The following is a 17,983-nucleotide window of genomic DNA, read 5'->3' as shown; positions in this document are numbered from 1 at the left end:
GGCTCCACATTCATAGGATTTCTTTCGTACCGCTGATTATAGTTAAATGAGTAAAAGGCCTGATGAGATTCCACAGTTATCATCAACGCCGCATCATTCCAGATTCTTCGATAAATCGCTTACTGTAACCATGTGCCGATTGTAGAATGCACTTTCCGATTATACCACAAATCATGATGCGCAGTACTAGGCGGGTGCGATGCGGTCTGGTTGTTGGTGGTTATGTTTGCGGTTTCGTTGGTAGGGGTTGTGATACGTTCTGATTGTCGGCGGGTATAATGCGGTCTGGTTGTCGGCAGGTGTGATGATGTCTTGTTAGTGGCGGTTGTGTTTATGGTCTGGTTGGCGGCGGTTGTGTTTGCGGTCTGGTGATGCTGTCTGGTTGGCGATGGGTGTGATGCTGTCTTGTTAGTGGCGGTTGTGTTTACGGTCTGGTTGGTGGCGGTTTGTGTTTGTTATTTTGGTTGGTGGGGGGTGTGATACGTTCTGATTGTTGGCGGGTATGATGCAGTCTGGTTGTAGGGGGTTGTGATGCGGTCTGGTTGGCGGCGGGTATGATGTGGTCTGGATGTCGGCGGGTGTGATGTGGTCTGGTTGTCGGCGGGTATGATGTGATCTGGTTGTCGGCGGGTATGATGTGGTCTGGTTTTTGGCGGGTGTGATGTGGTCTGGTTGTCGGCGGGTGTGATGCGGTCTGATTGTCGGCATATGGATGCGATCTGATTGGTGCTGATTTTGTTTGAGGTTTGGTTGGTGGGTGGTGTGATACGTTCTGATTGTCGGTGGGTATGATGCGGTCTGGTTGGCGGCGAGTGGATGCGATCTGATTGGTGCTGATTTTGTTTGCGGTTTGGTCGGTGGGGGGTGTGATACGTTCTGATTGTTGGCGGGTATGATGCAGTCTGGTTGTCGGCGGTTGTGATGCGGTCTGGTTGTCGGCGGGTGTGATGCGGTCTGGTTGTCGGCGGGTGTGATGCGGTCTGGTTGTCGGCGGGTGTGATGCGGTCTGGTTGTCGGCGGGTGTCATGTGGTCTGGTTGTCGGCGGGTGTGATGAGGTCTGGTTGTCGGCGGGTATGATGTGGTCTGGTTGTCGGCGGGTATGATGTGGTCTGGTTGTCGGCGGTTGTGATGCGGTCTGGTTGTCGGCGGGTGTGATGCGGTCTGGTTGTCGGCGGGTGTGATGCGGTCTGGTTGTCGGCGGGTGTGATGCGGTCTGGTTGTCGGCGGGTGTGATGCGGTCTGGTTGTCGGCGGGTGTGATGCGGTCTGGTTGTCGGCGGGTGTGATGCGGTCTGGTTGTCGGCGGGTATGATGTGGTCTGGTTGTCGGTGGTTGTGATGCGGTCTGGTTGTCGGCGTGTGTGATGCGGTCTGGTTGTCGGCGGGTGTGATGCGGTCTGGTTGGCGGCGGGTATGATGAGGTCTGGTTGTCGGCGGGTGTGATGCGGTCTGGTTGTCGGCGGTTGTGATGCGGTCTGGTTGTCGGCGGGTGTGATGCGGTCTGGTTGTCGGCGGGTGTGATGCGGTCTGGTTGTCGGCGGGTGTGATGCGGTCTGGTTGTCGGCGGGTGTGATGTGGTCTGGTTGTCGGCGGGTGTGATGCGGTCTGGTTGTCGGCGGGTGTGATGCGGTCTGATTGTCGGCGTGTGGATGCGGTCTGGTTGGTGGCGAGTGTGATGCTGTCTTGTTAGTGGTGGTTGTGTTTACGGTCTGGTTTGTGATGGTTATGTTTGCGGTTAGGTTGGTGGGGTGTGTGATACGTTCTAATTGTCGGTGGGTGTGATGCGGTCTGGTTGGTGGTGATTATGTTTACGGTTTCGTTGTTGGGGGGTGTGATACGTTCTGATTGTAATAATAATAATAATAAAAATTCTTTATTGCATTTGTTACAATTTTAGAATTTTTTTGCAAGGGTCATATTCTTCCTAGCCATTCATACACATTGAAGCTCACTCAAACATACGTACATCTCTCAACAATCGTGCAAACAATCACACTCTCAACACCACAATATCGGGTAGGGGGTTACTAATTGTCCCAGCGGTATTGAAAAAACTCCTCAATCGTGTAAAAGGCACTAGACACCAAAAGATGCTTCAAACGAGTCTTGAAAAGATTCAGGTTTTGATTTTTTATGCATTCAGGAAGGCAATTGATTACTTTGACACCAGCTTGAGATGGCAGCCGTTGGAAGGCTGTACTTCTGTGTGGTTGAATTCTGTAGTTGTCCCTACCTCTAGTATCATATGAGTGAACATCCCTGCCTTGAGTCAAAGTGCACCTTGACCTGCAGTACAGAGCGACCTCCAAGATATAGAGGGAGGGTAAAGTCAATAATCTAAGCTCCCTAAATGCTTCTCTACACGACTCTCTTGTTTTCAATTTCAAGATGGTTCTGACAGCTCTTTTCTGAAGTCTAAATACCCTTTCCAGCTTGTATTTAGAGCAGCTACCCCAAAGTCTGATTCCGTACTCCAAGTGAGTATGGACCAAGCCAAAATAGGCTGTTCTTAAGAGTTCAAGGGAGCAGAATTGTGCTAGGTTACGCAAAGCATAAATGCCTGAGTTAACTCTAGAGCAAACGCTGTCAATGTGACCGTTCCAAGTCAACTCCTTGTCAAGATGTATTCCAAGGAACTTTGTGGAAGATGTTTCTTCAATGAGTTCATGATCCACCATCACAGTGATTTTGTTTTGTCCATTGCGCTGCTGAAAACAAAATATGATGAAATTTGATTAAAACTGTTGTCGGCGTGTGTGAAGCGGTCTGGTTGGCACCAGGTGTGATGCGGTCTGGTTTGGTGGAGGTTGTGTTTGCAGTCTGGTTGTTGGCGGCTGTGATGTGGTCTGGTTGGTGGCGGGTGTGGTGCGTTCTGGTTTGGTGGAGGTTGTGTTTGCAGTCTGGTTGTTGGCGGCTGTGATGTGGTCTGGTCGGTGGCGGGTGTGATGCGGTCTGGTTTGGTGGAGGTTGTATTTGAGGTCTGGTTCGTGGTGGGTATGATCCGGTCTGGTTAGCGGCGGGTTTGATGCGGTCTGGTTTGGTGGAGGTTGTGTTTGCAGTTTGGTTGTTGGCGGCTGTAATGTGGTCTGGTTGGTGGCGGGTGTGATGCCGTCTGGTTTGGTGGAGGTTGTGTTTGCGGTCTGGTTCGTGGTGGGTATGATGCGGTCTGGTTAGCGGCGGGTGTGATGCGGTCTGGTTTGGTGGAGGTTGTGTTTGCGGTCTGGTTCGTGGTGGGTATGATGCGGTCTGGTTAGCGGCGGGTGTGATGCGGTCTGGTTTGGTGGAGGTTGTGTTTGCAGTCTGGTTGTTGGCGGCTGTGATGTGGTCTGGTTGGTGGCGGGTGTGGTGCGTTCTGGTTTGGTGGAGGTTGTGTTTGCAGTCTGGTTGTTGGCGGCTGTGATGTGGTCTGGTCGGTGGCGGGTGTGATGCGGTCTGGTTTGGTGGAGGTTGTATTTGAGGTCTGGTTCGTGGTGGGTATGATCCGGTCTGGTTAGCGGCGGGTTTGATGCGGTCTGGTTTGGTGGAGGTTGTGTTTGCAGTTTGGTTGTTGGCGGCTGTAATGTGGTCTGGTTGGTGGCGGGTGTGATGCCGTCTGGTTTGGTGGAGGTTGTGTTTGCGGTCTGGTTCGTGGTGGGTATGATGCGGTCTGGTTAGCGGCGGGTGTGATGCGGTCTGGTTTGGTGGAGGTTGTGTTTGCGGTCTGGTTCGTGGTGGGTATGATGCGGTCTGGTTAGCGGCGGGTGTGATGCGGTCTGGTTTGGTGGAGGTTGTGTTTGCGGTCTGGTTAGTTTTTAAATTAGCTTTTTAATACATACATACATGAGTTGCTTTTTCACTTATGATGTTTTTCTTGAAAAACTTCTTTAATACCATAAATAGTACTGAAGTTAAGTTGAAGAGAGGGCTTAATTTCGCCTCTAATGAAGTCAAGGTTCATTTATTTATTTATTATTAACGAAGAGATAATCGAACTGATTCCTATGTATTTCATTTCTTTTATTTAAAACGGAAATGTGAACATAAATTCTTAAAAACTAGTTTAAATTTAAAGGTTTGTGTTCTTTATTAAGATCAAAGATCATTGAGTTTGACCAGTAAAATATTTAAGCTAACAACTAATATCTGTTTTACAACATGTTACCGCGATGTTGCTAACCTTACTGTATGGTGATGACACTGTGCGCGTAGCAGTGTGGTGACACAAAAGCTAATGAACCTGATGGTAATTGGTAACAATATCCATCAAGCTTCCGTTTGTTGTCAATATCCTGTGTTTTTCATAGTGTATGTTGTCAATAACGTGTGTATTCATAGGGTATTTTGCCACAAATATATTGCGTTTATAGTGTATGTTGTCACTAGCATGTTATATTCACAGTGTGAGTTGTCACTAACAGTTACATTTACACTGTATGTTCTCAGTAACTCATGTTGTACCTGGCAATCGTAGTTTCAAGCTAGTTTTACAGCATTACTCCACCAAACAGTGTCTCAGCACAGGTTATCACCCAGTTGTCACTAACATGTTACATTTACAGTGTATGTTCTCAGTAACTCATGTTGTACCTGGCAATCGTAGTTTCAAGCTAGTTTTACAGCATTACTCCACCAAACAGTGTCTCAGCACAGGTTATCACCCAGTTGTCACTAACATGTTACATTTACAGTGTATGTTCTCAGTAACTCATGTTGTACCTGGCAATCGTAGTTTCAAGCTAGTTTTACAGCATTACTCCACCAAACAGTGTCTCAGCACAGGTTATCACCCAGTTGTCACTAACATGTTACATTTACAGTATATGTTCTCAGTAACTCATGTTGTACCTGGAAATCGTAGTTTCAAGCTAGTTTTACAGCATTTGCCCCCAAACGGTGTATCAGCAAATGTTATCACCCAGTTGTCACTAACATGTTACATTTACAGTGTATGTTCTCAGTAACTCATGTTGTACCTGGCAATCGTAGTTTCAAGCTAGTTTTACAGCATTACTCCACCAAACAGTGTCTCAGCACAGGTTATCACCCAGTTGTCACTAACATGTTACATTTACAGTGTATGTTCTCAGTAACTCATGTTGTACCTGGCAATCGTAGTTTCAAGCTAGTTTTACAGCATTACTCCACCAAACAGTGTCTCAGCACAGGTTATCACCCAGTTGTCACTAACATGTTACATTTACACTGTATGTTCTCAGTAACTCATGTTGTACCTGGAAATCGTAGTTTCAAGCTAGTTTTACAGCATTTGCCCCCAAACAGTGTCTCAGCACAGGTTATCACCCAGTTGTCACTAACATGTTACATTTACACTGTATGTTCTCAGTAACTCATGTTGTACCTGGCAATCGTAGTTTCAAGCTAGTTTTACAGCATTACTCCACCAAACAGTGTCTCAGCACAGGTTATCACCCAGTTGTCACTAACATGTTACATTTACAGTGTATGTTCTCAGTAACTCATGTTGTACCTGGAAATCGTAGTTTCAAGCTAGTTTTACAGCATTTGCCCCCAAACGGTGTATCAGCAAATGTTATCACCCAGTTGTCACTAACATGTTACATTTACAGTGTATGTTCTCAGTAACTCATGTTGTACCTGGCAATCGTAGTTTCAAGCTAGTTTTACAGCATTACTTCACCAAACAGTGTCTCAGCACAGGTTATCACCCAGTTGTCACTAACATGTTACATTTACAGTATTTCATTTTCATTTCATTTTCATTTTCATTTTCATTTATTTATCTCATTTACATATAATACAAATATGTGATAATAAATATACAAGAGAAGGTACCCACATGGGCAAAAGCCTGTGTGTGAGAACCGAGTCCATCTTCACTCGAGTTTGCAATCACAATAATGCTAATATATAATGTAAATATTAGAACAAAATTACAATTGTATGATTTAAAGATAACTAAATAGTAAACATACTCTGTTTGGATGCATATTAACTAAATTCAAGCAGTGTAAAAAGTAATAATTTAATCAGTATGATAATGGAACGACATGACAAAGATGCAACAAATTTCTAGTATATGAAGTTTTATGGCTATAAGAAAGTAAGACAACATACGGGATATGCTTAAAGAGTGCCCAAGAAACCTTATTTTAAGACCTATAAAAAAGGAAAAGAAAAGAAAAACAAAAAGATAAACAGAAACGAATCATTTTATTGTTGTCGACACACACGACGCACACACACACGCGCACACACACACGCGCGCGCACACACACGCGCACACACACACACACACACGCGCACACACACGCACGCGCACACACACGCACGCAACGCACACACACACACACACACACACACACACACACACACACACACACACACACAACACACACACACACACACACACACACACACACACACACACACACACACACACAGAGAGAGATAATTAAGAATGCTCGCACACGTCCGTCACCAAGGTATTCACAAACTATATATAAATATCATCGCAGTAATTATCACTCGGCACGAACAGATCACTCAGAGTAGATAGAAGTGAGTATAGCGTTTGCACCACTCCTCCCCAATGCAATTAACCAGATCATCATTAACTTCTTTTTGTACGCTTCGACTTTAATGTTCCAATCTTCTCTCAGTTCCAATGGTAAATTTTGGTAGATTATGTGTAGAACGTAGAAAGAATTTGTTTTATTTATAGACTTAGTATAACGTGCTGTGGCGATACCAATATTCAATCTATGCCTTGTGTTGTATGCATGTTCCACTTTCTCTAAAAATGAAATTTATGTTTGAAACCGTACAAAATCAAAACTTTTAGGAATAGTGTTTGTCTAATATCAAGAATCATAAATAAACGAAACAAATTTTCTGATGGGAACCTCCTTGGTTTTTTTGAGACCAGCTTTCATAATAGACTTTTGAGTAATTTGTAATGGTTTTATTACTGTATTAGAAGCCCCTCCCCACGCAATGATTCCATACTGAAGGATCGATTGAACATATGCGTAATAAACAATTTTGATATGGCGGAAATTTAGCACCCGTGATAATGTAAACGAACATATAAATGCATTTCCGTATTTGCTATTGATATATAGCTAACATGGGCTGCCCAAGCGAGTCTATTATCAAACATTACTCCAAGATATTTGAAAGTACTAACACGTTCGATACTATTACACTGACAGGGTATCAGCGCGGCCACCGCACTGCCCATTGTGCATCTTCAGCTGTAGACCCACTGGGTCGCGCGTTGCGCGCAGGGACACAGCCATGTGCTTCGTCTTGCATATATTTACAGTCAGTCGATTACTGTCAAACCACTGTTTAATGGTGTGGAGTCCTCGCTCAGCATTCCTATAGACTTCCTCCCACATATGACCCATCAAATAACGCTACTGTATCGTCTGCGTACAAGTATAACGTACCATTATTAAGAATGATCTTCCCTATATCATTTGTATAGATTAAGAAAAAGTAAAGGTCCAAGTGTACTCCCCTGGATAACCCCAAAATTTATTTGCTTGGATTCGCTTTTTATACCGTTAATTTCAACAATTTGCCGCCTATTACATAAATAACTTTTAAACCACTTCAGCGCGTTGTCTCTTACACCAATTAAATTCTAATTTTTTAACCAAAATGTGTCTATCTAAGGAGTCAAAAGCTTTTGCCAAGTCGATGAACACCAATAAAGAGAGCTTGCCTTTAGCTATATTGTTATGGATGTGTCTTGTTAAATTAAAAAGGGCGTCTTCCACTGTAACATCTTTCCCTAAAACCAAACTGATTTTTTAAAAATTATATTGTTTTCAAATAGATAATGGTTTAATTGTTTTCTAACAATCTTCTCTAATAACTTGGATATAACGCTTAAGAGAGATATCGGGCGATAGTTCGAACGCTCTCCCTTCTCACCTCCCTTGAATATAGGCATCACCTTGGCGATTTTAAATATGTCTGGGAAAAATACCATCTATGAGACTAGTATTTATTAATGTGCAAGAGTGGTTGTTTTAGATAGGTAAAAGTTATCTTTGATAATATCACTAGTAATACCATCCATTCCTGGAGCTGAGCCTCCTTTTAACTCGACCATACACTGTTCCCATCTGCTGTTCGGTAACTGGAGTCAACCTAAACTCCGTCCGCAACCTGATATGTTCAATATCAACCGGGCAATCAGCTACAGGGACCGTGCCAGCCAGCTCTTCTCCCACATTGACAAAATAATTATTTAGTAAATTCGCTACATAATTTGTGTTATTATCATCTTGATATTTGTAACCGAAGCAACGAAATGTTCCACTGGGAAGCGTGAATTTGTTTTAGTTTTCCCTGCTATTTCTCCGATATGCTGCCACAGATTTTTAGGATTTCCGATTGATTGATTAATTTTAGTCTTGTAATAATTTTCTTTTGGTTGTTTTTAATAGTTTACTTAAAATATTACGATAATTTTTGAAATAATTTAACAATTCACGGTTGAAAGGCTGACGTTTAACTCGTTTTGCTCAGTTTATCTCTTTTACGGATTGATGTAATTAATCCTCGACTTATCCAAGGTTTCAACTTCAGCTCCTTATTCCGAAAAAACTACATGATTTGAGGAGACTTTCATACTATCGTTAATTTTTCTGACCAACATTTTCGGCGCTATTATTTTACATCAGTACAATTATATATTTCGTTCCAGTTGCATCTAGCTATTTGATTTTTTACTTCGGATTTATTCATTACGACTATACTTTTACTCGATCTGCTACCAGATTTTTTATTTAATCTACTCCATTCAGTTGCAATCAAAAAATGATCTGTTATTGCAGTTTTTATGACAACTGAAATAATATTCTCAGTATTATGAGCGTCTACAAAAATATGATCGATGCAGTGTGAGCTGTAAGTGCAGTGACGCGAGTAGGTCTGTCTACACAAGCCACAAACCCTGCTGCGTACAGTACGTCCAGATATCGCTCAGCCGCCGCCGATCTCGCGCTATCCAGTATACAACAGTTAATATCCCCCACAATCCAGTACGTGAGGTCCCTGACTCGACTGTTCACAGTATCTCTCTAAGTCACTGATAAACAGTTCAAGGTCACCGTCGTTTGATGGACTACGATAAAGTGCCAGGACTATGACCGCTCACTGCCGATTTCTACATTCACCTCAAGACACGTTGCGCTATGAAACTTTACTTCACTCACCTTACTACTAAAATAACCTATTTACATAGCAGATAACTCCATCATTCTGATTTCTCCTTAACCTATTGCAAAAAATATCAAATCCTTCAATTTTAAACATCTCATATTTTCCCTCTTCACCACCAAGTTTCTGTGAGAATTATTAAGTCAAAGTTAATTTTAATGCTATTTAGTACAACCACTAGTTCGTCAAAATTTTTGTTATAGCTCCTGATATTTATATGAATGAAACGTATATTTGTGCTTGAATGATTAAATATTCTATCAACTTCACATACATCCTCACAGTCGAAACATGCAACATATCTTTAAATTATCCACTTCTGCAAGGTCACCCATTATCAATCACATTACTCCACCCACCACACCTTACGCCTGGCTGTACAGAGTAACACCTACAGTCTAATTAGCTATCCTCTTAAACTATTATCGTATTGTTATGTTTACAGTTAACCAGATACACACACTCACTTTCTTATATACACACCGTCACACACACACATGTATACCATACACAAACATGCACATATACATGTACACACATAAATGCACGTACATACACAATCCTAACTGTATTCATTCATGCACAGAAACACATGTCCATGCATTCATACACTTACACACATATACAAACTCCACACACATGCATTTATGCTAATACGACTCACGCATACATTATATGAATATAGATACCTCCATAACCCGCACATGACATGCATACCCATACGTTCCTCACGTAACGCACTCGTAAAACACAACATGAGTTTTTGTTAAAGAAAATGCAAATACTCCCTCACTACCACCCTGCTATTATTCCTCTAATATTTCATCTTACTAAGTAATGTATTCAATTTATACTGATACAAATGAGAGTTAATGATATGTACATTCGCCAAAGTTAATATAACTAAAGTTATTTCTAATTTACTGGAACAGATCTCACTTTACGATAATATCACAAATGAATTATTTCATACTATATATGAATGCATGGTACAAAAAAGGATTATTTGTGCATCTTTATGAACAATGTATATTTTATTACATCTTATGAAAGCTACGTATATACACTTGAAGGTGTCTCAATTCATAGAGATTCGTGTAAATAATAAAGCAGACTGCCACAAGTACAAGATACAAAATTTATGTATAGGAAAAACTATTTTAAACTCCACAATTCATTATTATAGTATTTCGATATAACACACATATGAATTGTAAACAATTTCCCTTAAATTTAAGTTACCTTACACACACACACAACATTTTTACAGTTATTAATGAACGATTACTTCTTGTTTGTTTATCCTAGACAGTTATGTACAGAAAAACCAATTTCGTGAATTAAAATATTATGCATACAATCTAAAATAATATAAAAACAATAAGATATTGACATATTAACTGAGATTCATAGATTGAGTTAGTTGATAAATAACCATGTAACTACGGAAATTTACTACAATACGAATCGCAGTGAAAAATATAGCTAAATAATATTAAATAGGCGAGAAATAAAACGATCATGATATAGTACTAACCACTAGTAATTTGTTATACTTGGACTAATAATTGTTCAAAATAATTAGGTTTTTATAGTGATAACAGCCACTTTAGCTATGGATAACAAATGATTTTTGTCTAACCAAACAAAAAAGTATATACTATATGTATTTAGTAAATAAACGTGGCTTATTATAATTTAAATTTTCAAACTAAGAATTTAATTTTCAACAGCAATACATGAACTGAAATACATTAAACTTCGAATAGTATTTACAATATAGAAATAATAAATAAAAACAATAAACTCATGCACCAGAGTTTTATAAAACAAATTAAGCTTATGTAAAGAAAACAATACTGTCTGTTGAAAATAAAAAAAAAAAAATGCTGCCCTTAGGACTTAGATTCTTGGGAGCTCATCTAATCTCACCCAGCTATACTGTCCAGATCTTCAGCAAACCATACTCTCTGTGCGTGGCTTCCTTCTTCCTTCCGAACCAGGATCTTTCCCTCGACTGTCCAGACTGCTGCCAACTTCTTGTCTCTCACATGTTGCTTGGCTCTCCCCAGAAGGAACTTGTTATGGCCTGTGAGATGACTGTTTATATACACAGGGCCAGGCTGCAGGCGAGTGGAGATGTCTGTAGTCGTCAGCTTCTTCTTTCTAGCGGCCGCAAGCCACATATCTCTGGTGCCGCGGTATATAAAAGCTGCGATGATAGTTGGATGGTGGGTGTCAGACGTTGGCATACGGTGGACTACATTTAAGTCACCCCTATTGTACGGCACATCTAAGGCTTTCGCAATGGCTTCCATGACCATGAGTATATCTTGAAATATGAGTATATGTTCTCAGTAACTCATGTTGTACCTGGCAATCGTAGTTTCAAGCTAGTTTTACAGCATTACTCCACCAAACAGTGCCTCAGCACAGGTTATCACCCAGTTGTCACTAACATGTTACATTTACACTGTATGTTCTCAGTAACTCATGTTGTACCTGGCAATCGTAGTTTCAAGCTAGTTTTACAGCATTACTCCACCAAACAGTGTCTCAGCACAGGTTATCACCCAGTTGTCACTAACATGTTACATTTACAGTGTATGTTCTCAGTAACTCATGTTGTACCTGGCAATCGTAGTTTCAAGCTAGTTTTACAGCATTACTCCACCAAACAGTGCCTCAGCACAGGTTATCACCCAGTTGTCACTAACATGTTACATTTACACTGTATGTTCTCAGTAACTCATGTTGTACCTGGCAATCGTAGTTTCAAGCTAGTTTTACAGCATTACTCCACCAAACAGTGCCTCAGCACAGGTTATCACCCAGTTGTCACTAACATGTTACATTTACACTGTATGTTCTCAGTAACACGTTTTGTACCTGGCAATCGTAGTTTCAAGCTAGTTTTACAGCATTACTCCACCAAACAGTGCCTCAGCACAGGTTATCACCCAGTTGTCACTAACATGTTACATTTACAGTATATGTTCTCAGTAACTCATGTTGTACCTGGCAATCGTAGTTTCAAGCTAGTTTTACAGCATTACTCCACCAAACAGTGCCTCAGCACAGGTTATCACCCAGTTGTCACTAACATGTTACATTTACAGTGTATGTTCTCACTAACACGTTTTGTACCTGGCAATCGTAGTTTCAAGCTAGTTTTACAGCATTACTCCACCAAACAGTGCCTCAGCACAGGTTATCACCCAGTTGTCACTAACATGTTACATTTACAGTATATGTTCTCAGTAACTCATGTTGTACCTGGCAATCGTAGTTTGAAGCTAGTTTTACAGCATTACTCCACCAAACAGTGCCTCAGCACAGGTTATCACCCAGTTGTCACTAACATGTTACATTTACAGTATATGTTCTCAGTAACTCATGTTGTACCTGGCAATCGTAGTTTCAAGCTAGTTTTACAGCATTACTCCACCAAACAGTGTCTCAGAACAGGTTATCACCCAGTTGTCACTCAAATGTTACATTTACAGTATATGTTCTCAGTAACTCATGTTGTACCTGGCAATCGTAGTTTCAAGCTAGTTTTACAGCATTACTCCACCAAACAGTGTCTCAGCACAGGTTATCACCCAGTTGTCACTAACATGTTACATTTACAGTGTATGTTCTCACTAACACGTTTTGTACCTGGCAATCGTAGTTTCAAGCTAGTTTTACAGCATTACTCCACCAAACAGTGTCTCAGCACAGGTTATCACCCAGTTGTCACTAACATGTTACATTTACAGTGTATGTTCTCACTAACACGTTTTGTACCTGGCAATCGTAGTTTCAAGCTAGTTTTACAGCATTACTCCACCAAACGGTGTATCAGCACTTGTTATCACCCAGTTGTCACTAACATGTTACATTTACAGTGTATGTTCTCACTAACACGTTTTGTACCTGGCAATCGTAGTTTCAAGCTAGTTTTACAGCATTACTCCACCAAACAGTGCCTCAGCACAGGTTATCACCCAGTTGTCACTAACATGTTACATTTACAGTATATGTTCTCAGTAACTCATGTTGTACCTGGCAATCGTAGTTTCAAGCTAGTTTTACAGCATTACTCCACCAAACAGTGCCTCAGCACAGGTTATCACCCAGTTGTCACTAACATGTTACATTTACAGTGTATGTTCTCAGTAACTCATGTTGTACCTGGCAATCGTAGTTTCAAGCTAGTTTTACAGCATTACTCCACCAAACAGTGTCTCAGCACAGGTTATCACCCAGTTGTCACTAACATGTTACATTTACAGTATATGTTCTCAGTAACTCATGTTGTACCTGGCAATCGTAGTTTCAAGCTAGTTTTACAGCATTACTCCACCAAACAGTGTCTCAGCACAGGTTATCACCCAGTTGTCACTAACATGTTACATTTACAGTATATGTTCTCAGTAACTCATGTTGTACCTGGCAATCGTAGTTTCAAGCTAGTTTTACAGCATTACTCCACCAAACAGTGTCTCAGCACAGGTTATCACCCAGTTGTCACTAACATGTTACATTTACAGTGTATGTTCTCAGTAACTCATGTTGTACCTGGCAATCGTAGTTTCAAGCTAGTTTTACAGCATTACTCCACCAAACAGTGTCTCAGCACAGGTTATCACCCAGTTGTCACTAACATGTTACATTTACAGTGTATGTTCTCAGTAACTCATGTTGTACCTGGCAATCGTAGTTTCAAGCTAGTTTTACAGCATTACTCCACCAAACAGTGCCTCAGCACAGGTTATCACCCAGTTGTCACTAACATGTTACATTTACAGTATATGTTCTCAGTAACTCATGTTGTACCTGGCAATCGTAGTTTCAAGCTAGTTTTACAGCATTACTCCACCAAACAGTGCCTCAGCACAGGTTATCACCCAGTTGTCACTAACATGTTACATTTACAGTATATGTTCTCAGTAACTCATGTTGTACCTGGCAATCGTAGTTTCAAGCTAGTTTTACAGCATTACTCCACCAAACAGTGCCTCAGCACAGGTTATCACCCAGTTGTCACTAACATGTTACATTTACAGTATATGTTCTCAGTAACTCATGTTGTACCTGGCAATCGTAGTTTCAAGCTAGTTTTACAGCATTACTCCACCAAACAGTGCCTCAGCACAGGTTATCACCCAGTTGTCACTAACATGTTACATTTACAGTGTATGTTCTCACTAACACGTTTTGTACCTGGCAATCGTAGTTTCAAGCTAGTTTTACAGCATTACTCCACCAAACAGTGCCTCAGCACAGGTTATCACCCAGTTGTCACTAACATGTTACATTTACAGTGTATGTTTCTCACTAACACGTTTTGTACCTGGCAATCGTAGTTTCAAGCTAGTTTTACAGCATTACTCCACCAAACAGTGTCTCAGAACAGGTTATCACCCAGTTGTCACTAACATGTTACATTTACAGTGTATGTTCTCACTAACTCATGTTGTACCTGGCAATCGTAGTTTCAAGCTAGTTTTACAGCATTACTCCACCAAACAGTGTATCAGCACTTGTTATCACCCAGTTGTCACTAACATGTTACATTTACAGTGTATGTTCTCACTAACACATGTTTGTACCTGGCAATCGTAGTTTCAAGCTAGTTTTACAGCATTACTCCACCAAACAGTGCCTCAGCACAGGTTATCACCCAGTTGTCACTAACATGTTACATTTACAGTATATGTTCTCAGTAACTCATGTTGTACCTGGCAATCGTAGTTTCAAGCTAGTTTTACAGCATTACTCCACCAAACAGTGTCTCAGCACAGGTTATCACCCAGTTGTCACTAACATGTTAAATTTACAGTATATGTTCTCAGTAACTCATGTTGTACCTGGCAATCGTAGTTTGAAGCTAGTTTTACAGCATTACTCCACCAAACAGTGCCTCAGCACAGGTTATCACCCAGTTGTCACTAACATGTTACATTTACAGTGTATGTTCTCAGTAACTCATGTTGTACCTGGCAATCGTAGTTTCAAGCTAGTTTTACAGCATTACTCCACCAAACGGTGTATCAGCACATGTTATCACCCAGTTGTCACTAACATGTTACATTTACAGTGTATGTTCTCAGTAACTCATGTTGTACCTGGCAATCGTAGTTTCAAGCTAGTTTTACAGCATTACTCCACCAAACAGTGCCTCAGCACAGGTTATCACCCAGTTGTCACTAACATGTTACATTTACAGTGTATGTTCTCACTAACACGTTTTGTACCTGGCAATCGTAGTTTCAAGCTAGTTTTACAGCATTTGCCCCCAAACAGTGTCTCTGTGTAACTTTAGATCCAGACCAAACTGGGTTCAGATTCTGTATTTATCCACAGCTAGGATGAGCTTTAGTTAAATCTTATAAAAGCTTACACAATATGAGAATAATGAGAATAATGGTTTATTCCAGCATTTAAAATGCACAAAAACAATCTAAATGAAAATTTCCCTGGAATACGCGAGCTGGTAAACACAATTTAAAATATTTGAATGAAATGCTTCATCTCTCTACAATATGACAATACCTAATTTTATAAGACCAAAAATACTGTTTTTAAATTATAGTTTTTCAAAATGCCACCTTTTTGTTTCAAAAATTGCTAGAGAGCTGACATTTTCACAAAATATTTTTAAAATCTATTTCATGAATTGTGTAGAGTTTGACAATTTCTGGTGTATAAATGAGCAAGTAATATAAAATCAAATGTTTAAACCTCTTCGTGGGGCACCAGGTACATGAGAAGTGAGAATCAATAATTTACAATTTATTTTTATCGTTAAAACAAAATCAAGACTCTTTGAATGCTATTTATTTCTTATATATTCCGTTTATTGTGTGTCAAGGTCAATAAATTTATAAAGATATTTGTATAAATCATTTTTTGGGCTTCCATGAAATATGCCATGATTTCACGTATCAATTTCCTCATAGTGTCCAAGATATATACGATAGACTCAAATTAATTTTACAAATTCACATTTAGTAATTACTTAGCACAGTTATACTTTTAAACAGATTTTTTATATCCGAGATCAATGTTTAACTTAAAGTGCAGTATTAAACTAGTTCTCATAAAAATTGATAATGGTCTAAAACTACACATAACGTAGCTATAATAGAAAGGGTAGATCTAATTTGAATGTTTAATTTAGCTCCAGTTAACCTTTCTTTTATACCTTATTTAAAAAATATAAATTCAACATTCAAATTGAATCAACTCATCCTACGTCATGTGTAGAAAATTCGATTGCTCCACCGTACTTACAGATCGTGCCTATCACATCGCAGTGCACTCAACTGTGTACCTGATGAGACAATGAGACTACCACCACCTATTTATGTGTCTCCGATGTCAAAACGATGTAACGGTTCGTTTAGAGCTTCTTCGTCGTCGACTTTATTGGGATCTTTTCAGACGAACATGACTCCAAATTCCAAGATTCAAATGTGAGATAGCGTCAGATACCAGATGTTTAAATAAAAGGAAGGTGAACTGGAGCTAAAGTCAACATTAAAAAAATCCAACACTCTTAATCAATCCGGAGTTGGTTTCCATTCGCGCGGTGAAATAAGTATTTTGAAACGCTTCAAAACCTAATTTAAATTCACAACTTAAATCTATTCTTGTATGTCAGAAACCTTGGTGGTCAACTGAAAATTGTTCACTGTGATGTTGATTACTGGCCATTGTCACACAGAATACTGTAATTGATTACAAACAACATTTTACTGAAAACACCCAACAGTCAACACGACGATATAACATATAACAACACGATATGTGTATACGTTACATATCAACAATCTGTTAAACACATTCTGATGATGTCACAGCTAATATTTCCAAACATTTGTATCACTAATGAAAGCGCCACGTCGTTTACACTACCGTTAATTCTATATCAGTTTGTTTGTGTTTTATCATTATTTTTATTTTCACGAGTTGAACTTCCTATGTATCCACGTTATATTTATGATCTCTTTAAAAATGAACGGAACTTTGTTTAATAGCACAATTATTAAATTTATGATTTTTTTTATGAACACCTTTGCTCTTTGACATTGATAAATATATCGGGAGCAAGGAAACATTTTTGCAAAAAACAAAATCATTAACAAACATTTATGGAAACATGTTTTAAAAATAATTTAGTTTCCATGGTAGGATATATACGAGGTATAATATTGGACGATTTATTTATACCTTATATGATTAGGTCTTTATATTCAATTTAGATTTGGTAAAGGATTAGAGCTTTATATCATTTAATCTCTGACCATAATTATTCCAATGGTAACTTACAAATTCTTTGAAAAGACTTCATGAATTCCAAGACATAGATGTCATAAAAAACTCTTAAAGCATGTACTTTTATTTCTCAGCAAAGGTGAAATTATCACTCTTATTGATGACTTATCAATATTGAACAAAACTTAGTGGTATTGTACTAGGTTTTAGAACTTGGAAGGCCAGAGTATGCATCTACAATTTATTTTCCGAGTTGTCAATATTGAACTAACCATAGTGGTATGGAACTAGATTTTAGAACTTGGAAGGCCAGAGTATGCATCTACAATTTATTTGCCGAGTTGTCAATATTGTCAATATTGAACTAACCATAGTCGTTTGGAACTAGATTTTAGAACTTGGAAGGCCAGAGTATGCATCTACAATTTATTTTCCGAGTTGTCAATATTGAACTAACCATAGTGGTATGGAACTAGATTTTAGAACTTGGAAGGCCAGAGTATGCATCTACAATTTATTTT

At 39.6% G+C, this 17,983-nt stretch overlaps 1 protein-coding gene across 1 annotated transcript; it reads right to left on the bottom strand.

The window, feature by feature from the left end:
* Window positions 1–424: 424 nt before the first annotated feature.
* On the bottom strand, window positions 425–7,200 carry LOC124361377 (mucin-2-like). Its single transcript, XM_046815425.1, has 3 exons — window positions 7,170–7,200; window positions 2,777–3,799; window positions 425–1,677 (listed from the first exon to the last, which is right to left on the bottom strand). The coding sequence occupies exons 1-3, from the start codon at window positions 7,198–7,200 to the stop codon at window positions 425–427; spliced, it is 2,307 nt and encodes a 768-aa protein (XP_046671381.1).
* Between the last annotated feature and the right edge of the window lie 10,783 nt (window positions 7,201–17,983).

The sequence above is a fragment of the Homalodisca vitripennis genome, chromosome 4 (assembly GCF_021130785.1).
Source record: "Homalodisca vitripennis isolate AUS2020 chromosome 4, UT_GWSS_2.1, whole genome shotgun sequence".
NCBI lineage: Eukaryota > Metazoa > Arthropoda > Insecta > Hemiptera > Cicadellidae > Homalodisca > Homalodisca vitripennis.
Note: the sequence above shows the minus strand (reverse complement) of the source record. Positions and strands in the feature narration are given on the sequence as shown.